Here is a 12,317-nt window from a genome sequence, read left to right as displayed (position 1 = left end):
TATGTCAAATCCTCATCAAGACATGGATTACAATTGTTTAACATTTTTACTGTTCTTATTTTAAAGGAACTAAATCAAGCATGAAAGTGCAGTACATTCAAAATAACATCCTATTTATGATAAATAGCCTCTTATTCATTGGACTGAGATATAACACTCGCTAAACTCACCTACTGGCAGTGACCTACAGCACAATGCCTGGTGACCTGTTAGGAAAAACACTACTCATGAACTCTGCTGTTAAATCATCAGCATCATTCACCAGTGACACAGCTACCAGACCCACTACACTGGTGAGAGTCCCAATGGTGACGTTTTCTGTTAACTAATTACACATCTACAGTCAGTTTGACCACAGCCAGTTGAATATTAGATTGTATGTTCATTGATTATAAGAGTAGATGATCTGTGTAATCTGTAACTCATCAACTACAGTCAGTGAGTGGTTCTTTTGTATAAAGAGGCAAAATAATATGAACTACTTCCAATTATTCAGTCTTACACAACAGCAGAGCCTCAGCTGCTGTTTGATCAGGAACTGGAATCAACACGTCTCTGCAGGAATAACAACACCTGAGCTTCACAACACAACTGTGGGCAGAGATATATTGGATCATACTAACATCCAATGGACAGGGATTTTTTCTTTTCTCAATGCTCAAGTTTCAAACATATATACGATTTGCTAACTGTTTCTGATTCATACCCATTAATGGTATATTACAGGACAAGCTCATGACACCGTCATTATCCTTAAAAGGTCACCATGCTCACATCCTTCTTAACATAGACTGACAATAGGATAACTCATTACACAAGTAAACATGTAAATGACTAACATCATAAGTAACCTATAATGCATGTGTGTGGAGTCCATGTTTTTTGCTGTGTTTGTGTTGTTGTTTTGTGAGTACATATGTTGATGATTATAGGTCAATTGCTGGAATTTCACCCTTGTGACATAGGGAGGGGAGGGGGGGGTGAGCTTGTGTTTTTGTTTGTTTGTCTATTACTTAGCAGGATTATGCAAAAACTACTCAACCGATTTCAATAACATTTTGTGGAAGAACCCATTAAACCTTGGTGTGGATCCAGGTCACAGGGTGGATCGGGGAGTTTATTTTTCAATTTCCTTTTTTTTTCTCCACTTTCTTTTTGAGATAGGGCATTTTTTCCTCCCATTTTGTTGATTTCTCAGAAATAATTCATGGATCTTGATGAGAAAAACAATCATGCATGTTTAGGGGACTGATATTTATGAGTTTATGAATTTGATGCAGATCCGTATAAAAAAACAGATCTATTGAATTAAAAGGTGGTTTCATGAGAGTTGGGCCTTGGCAGAGGTATAATAATAATTACTTCATTTGTATAGCACTTATCTTAACAAGGTTACAATGTGCTTCACAAAAATCCAGGGCAAAAAGATGAATTAACTATAATAAAAGGAATTCAATTCAGTTCAATTTTAAGATGCAAATCATGACATAATAAGGTCAAGACCTTAAAAATAATAGAGAAACCCAACAGTTCCCACAATGAGCAGCACTTTGGCAACTGTGGAGGGACAAAGCTCCCTCATTAACTGGAAGAAACCTCTAGCAGAACCAGACTCAGTGCTGGCGGCCATCTGCCTCGACCGGTTGGGGGAGCATAGAAAATTGGGAAGAGAGGAGAAAAGAGAGAGAGGGATCGGGGGAGGAGAGAGGCCAGGAACAGTTGTGTAAAGCCATGTGGCTCGCTCAGTAGATCAGACGTCATTACCTCTATGCCTTTTTAAACTAAACTAATACCTACTCTAATAGGCAGCAGAGTCAGAATATGTCCTATTTAAGAAACTACATCAAATGTAGTTGCAATAAAAGTGAGATAAAAGGAATGGAGGCGTTAAAACAACACAGTAGCAGAAGAGTTACAAATTGCATGTTAAAAATGCTTTCCTTTGAAGATAAGTTGTGAGCAGTGATTTAAAGATAGGAAGTGAGTTGACAAGTCTAATCTCGTCAGGCAGGGAGTTCCAGAGCCTCAGGCCCTGACAGAGAAAGCCCTGTCACCCTGAGTAGCCAGCCTTAACCTCGGGACAGCTAACAAGGACAGGCTGGCCGATCTCAGGGTGCGACTGGGATTGTACGGAGTCAAGAGCTGTGAAATGAAAGTAGGAGCCAGCCCATGTTGAGCTTTGAAAGTTATTAAAGAATCTTAAAATCAATCCTGAATTTAACAGGCAACCAGTGAAGGGACGCAAGGATGGGTGTGATATGAGACCTACGGTTTGTTTTAGTTAAACTATGAGCAGCAGCATTTTGAACAAGCTGCAAACGAGTTACTAAGGTATAAAGTGCATTGCAATAGTCCAGAGGGGGAAAGACAAAGGCATGTATTAGCTTTTCTATGTCAGGGAGAGATAGAACTGATTTAATTTTGGAAATATTAAGTAGATGGATGTAGCAGGATTTAATGATTTAATTAACGTGTGTTTTAAAATTCAGTTGGGAATCGAATGTGACACTGTTAAGACTAAAATCTATGTTCTATGTGTGTGTCTGTGAAGATGGCAATGAAACTGAACTCTAAACAAATGCAGTATGTTAGACAGGGGTGGGGGCAGGGGCAGTTTGGGCTGAATATGTGGAGAATGTGTGGCCTTCACATAGTGACTTTTAGTAGCCGTTGCTGGCTGGTTTTAATCTTGAAGTTGGTTAGTGTGTGTGTGTGTGTGTGTGCGTCACATCGCAGTTCAGTCTCGCACCTGTCTGATAATGCCTGTTGTGGAGACTGTACATCTGTGGCATACAATACACTGTACTTTAACTTGTTCTCATACCTAACTTACTATATTACAGCCTAAACTCCATTAGTTTTTTTCAACATCACACATACATGAATGCACTGTGCTCATTAAGAAACTGTGACCTACCCTTAGAAAGAATTCAAGCAGCTGCCACTAGGTTCTGAAGGACAGATAGAAAAGGCGTTGTTTTGTCTAGAAAATGCGCATGCTTACGCACACAGAACATACAGCCGATAACGCAGGAACGCAAGGTTTCTCACTGCAATGAACAACAACACCATATCTGCAAAAATACTGAAGACCCACAAGGCTTCAGCTGAAGGCCTGTCTGTAAAACATGAAACCAAACACTGTCAGAATGTGAAGATTTTCCCAGCTACTGTCAAAGGAGGGGCGAACCTGGGAGTGGCTCCTCATCATTCGCGGATTCCAGTGCCAATAGGCTGGGGACCACACCTGCGCACCAGCAAGGGATAGCCAAGGTCTAAACCACGGTGACTCCCCCTCATTATAAATATTGCACCCGCCGTCCGTTCGGCTCAACTCTAGACTACCCCGTGCTATTAGACGGCCGGGGCTGTGCGTTGAGTGCCCATAGCTATGTTGTAGCTTTTCATTGCTTCTAAATAAATACCGAGACCAGCTTTTCTCATACCTCGGGACAAAAGAACACGACAACACCTATATTTTTAGCTGTTGTTTTAATAATGGTTGCCAGGGGACCGAGAAATGGTATGAGTTTGCCTGCTAGCTGATCGGGACAGAAGATGATTATTTTTGTTGAAGGAAGTTAAGTGACATCCATTGCTTAATGGCAGTTAGGCACTCTGTTAGGACACTCACACGGCTGACGTTGTCTGACTTAAAAGACAGGTCGATTTGGGTGTCATTGGCATAGGAATTACATTACATTTCATTTATCTGACGCTTTTATCCAAAGCGACTTACAATAAGTGCATTCAACCACAAGGGTACAAACCCAGAACAACAAGAATAAAGTAAGTACAATTTGCTTCAAAAAAGCCAAACTACAAAGTGCTATATGTAAGTGCTTTATAAGTGCAACACATTTTTTTATTTCTTATTTTTATCCAAGTTGTGGTTGGAAGAGATGTGTCTTTAGTCTGCGGCGGAAGATGTGTAGACTTTCTGCTGTCCTGATGTCATTTAGGAGCCAGGACAGCAAACAGTTTTGATTTTGTTGAGTGGCTAGCTCACAGTGAGGGAGCAGCAAGCCGATTGGCAGATGCAGAGCAGAGTGGACAGGCTGGGGTGTAAGGTTTGACCATATCCTGGATGTAGACTTGACCCGATCCGTTCACAGCACGGTACACACTGGCAGCCACTGGTAACCAGTGAAGGGAGCGGAGGAGCGGAGTAGTGTGAGTAAATTTAGGTTGAAGACCAGTCGAGCTGCTGCATTCTGGATGAGCTGTAGAGGTCGGATGGCACTAGCAGGCAGACCAGCCAGGAGGGAGTTGCAGTAGTCTAGGCGAGAGATGACAAGAGCCTGGACCAGAACCTGCGCGGCCTCCTGAGTGAGAAGGGGACGTATTCTCCTGATGTTGTGCAGCATGTATCTACACGAGTGGGTTGTTGCAGTAATGTTGGCAGTAAGGGAGAGTTGACTGTAGAGTGTCACACCCAGGTTCCTAGAGGTCTGGGTGTGGGCTACCTCGGAGTTGTCAAAGGTAATAGTCAGGTCGTGGGTGGGAGAGCCTTTCCCTGGGAGGAATGATAGGATGGAATGATAGGATATCCCATTAAAATGGCTGATGACGTGTCCTACTGGGAGCATGTACAGCAAAGAATAGAACCTTGTGGCACCCCGAACATCAGTGGAGCTGACGATGAGATGTTATTTCCAATGGAAACAGAAATGTCTCTATCTGAGAGATAAGACTTGAGCAATCTGAGGGCAATTCAAGATATGCCGACGCACTGTGTCAGTCTATTGATGAAAAGGTTTTCATCAATGGTGTCAAATGCGGCAGAGGTCAAGGAGCAGTAATATGCACTCTGTGAGGTCCATTCTGGTTCTGAATATGCGGTAGCCATCTTTGTTTTGTATAAAGTGAAACCTCAGTCTCTCCAAAATGTGACTTATGTCTGTTTATGTTCAATGTGCTGTATTGAGGTTATTTTCTCCAACACCAAGGGAAATAAGTCAAGAGGAACTATCACTCTAGATAATATGAAATACATAATCTGATGCACATGACCAGCAATTTTATAATTTATTTAAGTTTTATTGCCACATTCCTTACACAGTGTGCATGAACATAATTCAACTTTCGCCCTTACGTTATTTTATACTTTGGTCAGATCATACAAACTGAATGATCTGAACATCTGAACAAACGTTAACCCAAATCTGTGGCAAAACCAAAAGGCCCGGCTGCATGAAATTATCTGTATGGTTGCCGTGGAAAGCCAGAATTCCAGCATAGAGAGAGAGGGGATAGGTAGCGTGGAAGGTAGAACAGCTCTGAGGAGTTCCAACATAAACCAACACCAACCAGGTATTGAACCTAGCAGAAACACTGATTGTTCCTCTTTCACTTTTACATCCTTCACACGCACACACGCACACAGACACACACACACACAAGTTTGCAGGCACCGTTATACTGTTTGCAAAGAAACTATAGGGTTCTCTTTAGGAAAAGTCATCCACTGTGACAATCAACTCTGACTCTATGTGCAAAACTTTGTGGACAGCGTCAGCCACCAATAGCTAGAGTAGCAGTAGGTAATTTTGGCGATGCTCCAGTCTATATACTGAGAGTGTTGAGAGCTGGTACTAAAGTAACAGATTCCGGCAGGTTCTGGTTCTGGTCCTGGCTTCCATTGCTCTGGAGAAACTTTTGCCGATGCCTGTCCTCCTGACGCTTCTTCTTCTCTTGCCTCTGCTGCTCCTTCCTCTGCTTGTTTGATACCTGGGGACAATGAAAACAGAATTGTGTTTTTAAATATGTAACTTCAGCCACTAGGGGTCTCTCAATCAAAATGATAACAAAAGACCTATTTTGATGATGCGTGAAGCAGTTTGGGATCATGGGAGTTTTTCTCTTTACTACCACGCCACGACTAAGGCACGAATCATGTTCACGGCTGAGGCAATGCATCAAAGTTATATTCACGTTACACAGCAAACGGCAATGAATAATTGCGATTCATTTTGAGTGACAAGTACAAACAGAGGTAGGAAATAAAACGCCAACAGGCTAAAGGCTAGCATTGTGTTTTGCCTTCTTTATACTTCGTTAGCAGAGTGGGACAAAGCCAGGGGTCAAGTGGATATGACGCAATTAAAAGGTGACCTAAATGAAACGTCCTGTTACCTTGATTTAATTGTGGATTTCTCTGGGTTTGAACGTTGTTGGAAACATTTTGGATAATGTTAGTACACAAGTCAGCAAAAATGTATAACATAGGTATTGTTTTTAGACATCTTAATGAAGATATATCTTCACTGAGGTGTTTTATTAAAAACAATCAGTCTAGACAGGCTGTGAAAGTAAAATGGTAATCCACAGGAATTTCCAAAAGAGAAATATTTTATGACAGTTGGCAAATCCCTCTTGTAACTCCACCTTAGGTTTTTGTAGGTTGCTGCCCTCTGCTGACTGCTTGTGCTCGCTGCAGTCTGTGGCTGTAGCTCTGCAGGCTGAGCAGGATCCTGAGGAGCATTGGCCCTGGCAGGACTGACCCAGCACCGAGCCGACAAGCCATTCAGCATTGATGGTGGCTGCACTCAGCTGGAGAAGGTTCTCCTCATCAACTGAGGAAGAAAACACACATAAACACTCAAATAGTAAAGAGTCAATGTGATGCAATGGTCACTGTTAAGATAGAGAAAACTGTCTACTGAAAAACAGGCTGATGTCTGTATAATATTGATGGAGGAAATGAAGCAGAAGAGATAAGCTTGAATGCACCATAGTTATGAAGTCTGTAGGGAAGTTTGATGCCTCGTTGTTCTCTTTTGCTCTGACAGTCTAATTCTTCCTGCAGCTAATGAGTCAAATGTAACTTCTGACCCTGGATTCCTCGATTCTTGATGGAGCTCAGGATCACGTTGTCCTCCTCGAAGGCTGTGGGGGAAGGGTTTTTGTGTCGCTCCCTCTGACCGTCCCCAAACTCACGCTGCTGGCCTGGCGAATTCTGCATATTCTGATGATAGCAAAGCGAGAAATTATACAAACACATCGGTAAACGTAGTATTACAATACTTGAGCTGGGAATGTTAAACACGACATGATGCATTCTTTACATCTAAAGAGGCAGGTGTGAAAAATACTACATGATTTCAGCTATTGTAGGATGAAAGGGATAGCAGCGATTCTTCCTTAATACTTGATGCTCTTTGTATATGACAGTATTTACCTCTATGCGGAGCTGAGCAGGACTTTCAGAGTTGTCTCCGACCCGCCTGACACTGTCATAATGATCTCCATAGCGGTAGGCAATGTGTAGCTCTCTGCACACCTGCTTCTCTGCACCATTTATCTACAAAGAAAATACAACATATAATGTGTGCAAAGTAGCAGAAGGATGTTAGCTATCACAGATCAACAGCACGTTACATTACATTGGAAATCCTTTGTCTGTCCCTACCTCCCACAGTGGTGTGTTCAGCTGATGGATGACCACTTTCACCTGTTGACTGCGAGCAAAGGCTACAATAGCGTCATTGCCAGCAAATGTACCGGGCTGAGAGAGGCTCGACACTGGGTGGAGAGAAACAAAAAGATATTTTTTCCTATTTTTTTCCAAGCTCCAGAGAAGCAAAGAATGGAGTCAAGTCTGAAAAACTAAATAATCTTTGTTGCATCAATATGTCTTGATGATCTTCTTTATTTACTTATCTATTGCAAGCAGAAGTGGGGACCACCATGGGTCAGTGCCTAGTTCCTGGTTGCTGCATAGAAAAACTACCATGTAGAGTACCATCACTAATCAGTTCACTGTGAATGAGGCACTGGCTAAAGTTACTATTTCCGTGGTCAAGTTAGTCCATGTCTCATACTGGGTAGCTTTCTTACAGTGCTGTGTGAAGGGCACATCATCTTCGACGAAGGGTTCAAAGTCTTGTCGATAGGACGTCATATACTGGACAGTCTCCTGGCGAAGCCGCAGGTGACCCCGGGAGTGACCCTCTAACTGGTCGCCTAAAGCTCTGAACAGGCAGTTTCTGCAGGGAGAAAAAATGAATGTTTCTCAGTGGCAATGTTGTCAGTAAGTTTGAATCAACGCCTTGATATTTCTCAAGAGTCTTTGTTAGAGTTGGTATAAGCTGGCAAAGTCCTGGGTTTCGGACAATAACAATGACTTAAGTCCTGCAAGACACAAAATTCCTAGATCTGCAGCCATGTAGTAAAACATGATTGATGAAGAGCGACAAATTTTGCTTTTACTACGTAGCAGCCATGCAGCTTTAAAAACCTTGTAGTTTAGACAAAAATACATTTTAACTGACTGTGAGAGAAATGAACACAGAGGCTGGAGTGTTCCTCCTGGTTAGTAAGATTTCTTTATATTAATATTGTTTAAAAGACGTGTAAAAGACAAATGTGAAAAGAATCAGCGATGGTAAAGAACAACAGAGAGGGAGACAAAGCACAACTAGACGCCACAATCTCTTTCTGGCTCTTACCCATCCCCGGGGACTTCTCTCAGCTTAAGTCCCAGTGCCTGGAGCTGAATGGAGAAACTGGCAAACTCTGCTCCTTCATCACCATCCTGAGGCCGGTTCTTGCGGTCTTTCACAATGGCCCGGCGAGCTGCCCGGTCATCCCTCTTGCGTTCCAGTTCGCTCTTTTTATTGCTCCGCACAGGTTTTGATGTCTGTTTCCTTGACATGCTGGCTGCAGTCGTGCCTCCAGGCCTACGACACCGAAGTATGTCTTCTTACAGTACTGAGCATCAAGCACTGCCACACATCAGGAACCTGATTAACAATACACAGGAGCAGAGGTGAGTGTGCGTACGTGCACACCAGGGTTGTTTATCCAGCGTGTATTCTGTAACTTTGCACAAGAACGGCCTCCATGGTCTGTCCCAGATGAAGACATTATACAATATAAATTATGATAGGAAATTTGGCAGGCATTTTTAAGAGGGGATTCTCAGACCATCAATATGAACAATATGGAGGAAACCTTGAGCTACTACTTCTGTCTGATTCTCTGATTCATTGTGGCAAACTGTAAATATAAATAACGTATTGAGCAACATTTTAATCCACTGTCACTGTCAGAATAACTCTGTGATCTCTTGAATGAAATGGTGTTTGGAGTAAATCTTGACCAAAGTGAAGACTGACTACACAATAAAAGGAAAACGGTGTTAAATCTTTCACTTTCATTTTTTAAATAAATGTGATATAACGGTTTTTGCTGAATATGAATTCGCCCAGTTTCGTTATAAAGCTAGTCAACAGTGCTAAACTTACGTTAACTAACTACAACTAGTTTGCACTGTCTTGTAACTAGTATAGGTTAGTACTAGGTAATGTTACTTTAGCGGACTCAAACGGAATATTATCCGCGTCAGGTTTGCCAACATGAAGTTCATCAGCTAGCAGCTAGTTTGCTAGCGAGCGAACATTCACAGCTGAATATTACGTAACGCATCATATACTCTCGCTTGTAGCACTGGATACAAATCGAATAAGTGAAGAATTAGACGTAGTTAAAACAGTAATACTTACGTTTAACAAGATATACTCCAAGAGATGTGTATTTGTTTCGTTTTGAATTGTCTCAGAGGAGAAATTATGTGATTGTCGTTTTTGTTTACAAATGAACTTCCGCATACGTACGTCAGTGTACGTCAAATCCTACGGAAGGGGGAATGGGCCATGCATAGGGCTGAAAGTGATGGTAGGTTTATTTAACGAATCCACAAAACTACATTATATTATATTATATTATATTATATTATATTATATTATATTATATTATATTATATTATATTATATTATATGTAATTGTGGGTCAAGGATTTCTGAAGTATAAATAAAGCTTGTAAATGCAAACAAAAAATCCATGTGACTTAATTCATTAGTGTGTTTATGAGTGTTTATTCAAGTATTATAGTATTATATTATTTTATCTATCTATCTATCTGTCTATCTATCTATCTATCTATCTATCTATCTATCTATCTATCTATCTATCTATCTATCTATCTATCTATCTATCTATCTATCTATCTATCTCTCTGATAATTGCATGAGTAGAGGTGTATGAGTCATATTATTTTGCAGACTGTGAGTCAGGACAAAGTAGGAGGTTACAGTTACAACTCTGAAAGAAATGTTTGCATCTCCACCTCTCCCCAAATCGGAGAAAATCTACTCACCACCACCAACTCCTCCTGATGACTCCACACAGTTGGTGCGTGTGGGGGATGAGTGGGCTGAGAAGCAATAAACAGGATGTTTGCAATGTAAAATAAACCAGCAGACGCACTGATACAAAAAGAAAATAGCCCGAAGACATAAAACTGCATCAGAAAACAGGAGGACGTCGTAAGAGTATTCCATTTCCTATAAAACCAAATACAAATTTGCACCACGCCAGCTGGTGTGAAAGAAAGAGGACACACATCTGCAGATGTGTGTTGGCATGTGGTTCATTATAGACCTTGGTGAGTAATGGCATTGTGTGTGAGCAGATGTAATGGCCCGGAGGTCATCCATGCATGTGCTGCAATCAGCGTCAGTCACCTGAGTGGAACACAGAAATCAGCCAAGCATGAACGACATATCATTTATACTGTACATGTACAATATGTTTGTGGGTGAATGAGAGTCGAACAAGGTACTTCAAATCATTATGCTATAGGAAGGGCCTGAGGCTGAAATAGACACTAATATAGCGGAAAGTCTTTTACTGAGGTTGCATATGTTTATACTGACATACTTTTTTATAAGAAACTACTTTGCATCTTAACTGACATGCTCATATATTTTCTTTGCCATGGCACAAGGTTATTTGTATACCATCTGCAAAACTGTGGTTATTAATCATACCTAATTTCCTGATTTGTGCTTATATCCAGCATGAGGAAATATCATGGTACACTGAGAAACCTGAGGGCATTTACTGCAAATACCCACATGAAAAAAATACTTTAAAGGGTTAGTTCACCTTATTTAAAGTGAAGCATTTTCTCATTTCCTGATATCTATCCATAAAGGTAGTTACAGTACATGTTTCATCAGATATCTAAAAAAAATCCTGTCGAGATTAAGTAAACTTCAGTTCTCAAATTAAATTAAAATATTTCAAAAACGCAAAGTGTCTCTCCAACAACAAATCAATAATTGACAAACCTCATCACGTTTTCTCTGGGACTATTTCCTAAAGTAGTTCCATGGAAACTGTTCATGTGGTTTATTCCAGAGTATACAGAACAGTTTTTGAAAAGAAAACTTGCACCTGATTTTTCAAAAACGTCTAATATTTCAGTCAATCATATTGAGTGGCAGCAGCAATATAAGAGACAAATATCTGGCTATCTCGAAAAATAAACCTGCATGTTTAGATACAATCCAGTAAATAAACCTGCCCTTTTAATGTAAACCTAATTATTATTGCAAGCATTGCCACAAAAGTAGCCTTATCAGCTTAGATACCCTTTTCTGTTTGATTGTTTGTGCAGCTACTTGGAGCGCTGGCCACTTTCATAACTGAGAAACACTGTAAACCCACTATCAACCCTGTGTCTGTAGCTGCATGTTATTGCTCTGGTTTAAAGTCCCTTTATTACAATCAAACATTTGCGTTAGGTTCATTCTACCCCCTTTCGATTTGTAATGAAATTCTGTTACACTGGTGCCGAGCTTGGCTGTGTTTTCTTTACTGGAGGAAGTAAGAACAACTATAGGGGGTCTGTGGGTTGCAACAGCAGATGTTTTAGAATTCTGCAACCCCCTCCCGCCACAAAAATAAAGAATAGAATTTGAGTGGTTATTGAGTTTGTTTGTTAAAATGTTTCCATGTTGATAGTTGCAAGTGAAATGTTATGGATTTTAAAGAGAGTCAGAAAATGTGTTCCACATTAGCAGGCTGGTTTATGGGTGCTGTCCATGGTGCTGAGACATATGTAAATCACTGTTCATGTCAGAAATATCGTGAATTAACGTGAATTAACAAGTACTTCCATGTGTTTAAACCAATGTTTATTTGTGAAAAAGTTTACCGAGGCTGATTAGTTTGCTTACTTCAGGAAGTTTCCGATGCTTGTGGGAACTGTGGGCCTGAATTTGATCTTGACTGGCAGGTTCACAGTTTATAGGATATTTATTTATTGTTAAAATGCAGAAAAATAATCCCCAGACACCCATGGCACTGGGTAATCCCTTCAGCCAGGGTTTTGGGACCATTATCTCCAAAAAAGTTGACCTGCCTCAGTGAGCTTTGTTGTCTAATTATCATGATTTTCAGGTTTGATTGGGGAATTTCTGCCTGACAACACCAGTTTCAAAGTCTTCACCTCTGTCTCTGCTTATTTA

The 12,317-nt window shown here is 40.8% G+C and overlaps 1 protein-coding gene across 1 annotated transcript; it reads right to left on the bottom strand.

Moving 5' to 3' along the window:
• Nucleotides 1–5,019: 5,019 nt before the first annotated feature.
• otud3 (OTU deubiquitinase 3) lies at nucleotides 5,020–9,640 on the bottom strand. The gene is made up of 8 exons (XM_035160152.2): nucleotides 9,507–9,640; nucleotides 8,451–8,744; nucleotides 7,840–7,988; nucleotides 7,412–7,524; nucleotides 7,181–7,303; nucleotides 6,835–6,967; nucleotides 6,388–6,575; nucleotides 5,020–5,730 (listed from the first exon to the last, which is right to left on the bottom strand). The coding sequence occupies exons 2-8, from the start codon at nucleotides 8,654–8,656 to the stop codon at nucleotides 5,566–5,568; spliced, it is 1,077 nt and encodes a 358-aa protein (XP_035016043.1). The 5' UTR covers nucleotides 8,657–8,744; nucleotides 9,507–9,640; the 3' UTR covers nucleotides 5,020–5,565.
• Nucleotides 9,641–12,317: the final 2,677 nt, after the last annotated feature.

This window comes from Hippoglossus stenolepis, chromosome 6 (genome assembly GCF_022539355.2).
Source record: "Hippoglossus stenolepis isolate QCI-W04-F060 chromosome 6, HSTE1.2, whole genome shotgun sequence".
Taxonomy (NCBI): Eukaryota; Metazoa; Chordata; class Actinopteri; order Pleuronectiformes; family Pleuronectidae; genus Hippoglossus; species Hippoglossus stenolepis.
The sequence above is the reverse complement of the archived record's forward strand: the minus strand, read 5'-3'. Positions and strand labels throughout refer to the sequence as shown.

Excerpts from the sequence above, each read along its gene's own strand:
- otud3 (XM_035160152.2), bottom strand. The coding sequence starts at position 8,656 with ATGTCAAGGAAACAGACATCAAAACCTGTGCGGAGCAATAAAAAGAGC. Across the intron at positions 7,525-7,839 it reads TGTGCCCTTCACACAGCACT|TGTCGAGCCTCTCTCAGCCC; the intron begins GTAAGAAAGCTA and ends CTCTCCACCCAG. Across the intron at positions 7,304-7,411 it reads TGAACACACCACTGTGGGAG|ATAAATGGTGCAGAGAAGCA; the intron begins GTAGGGACAGAC and ends TTTTCTTTGTAG.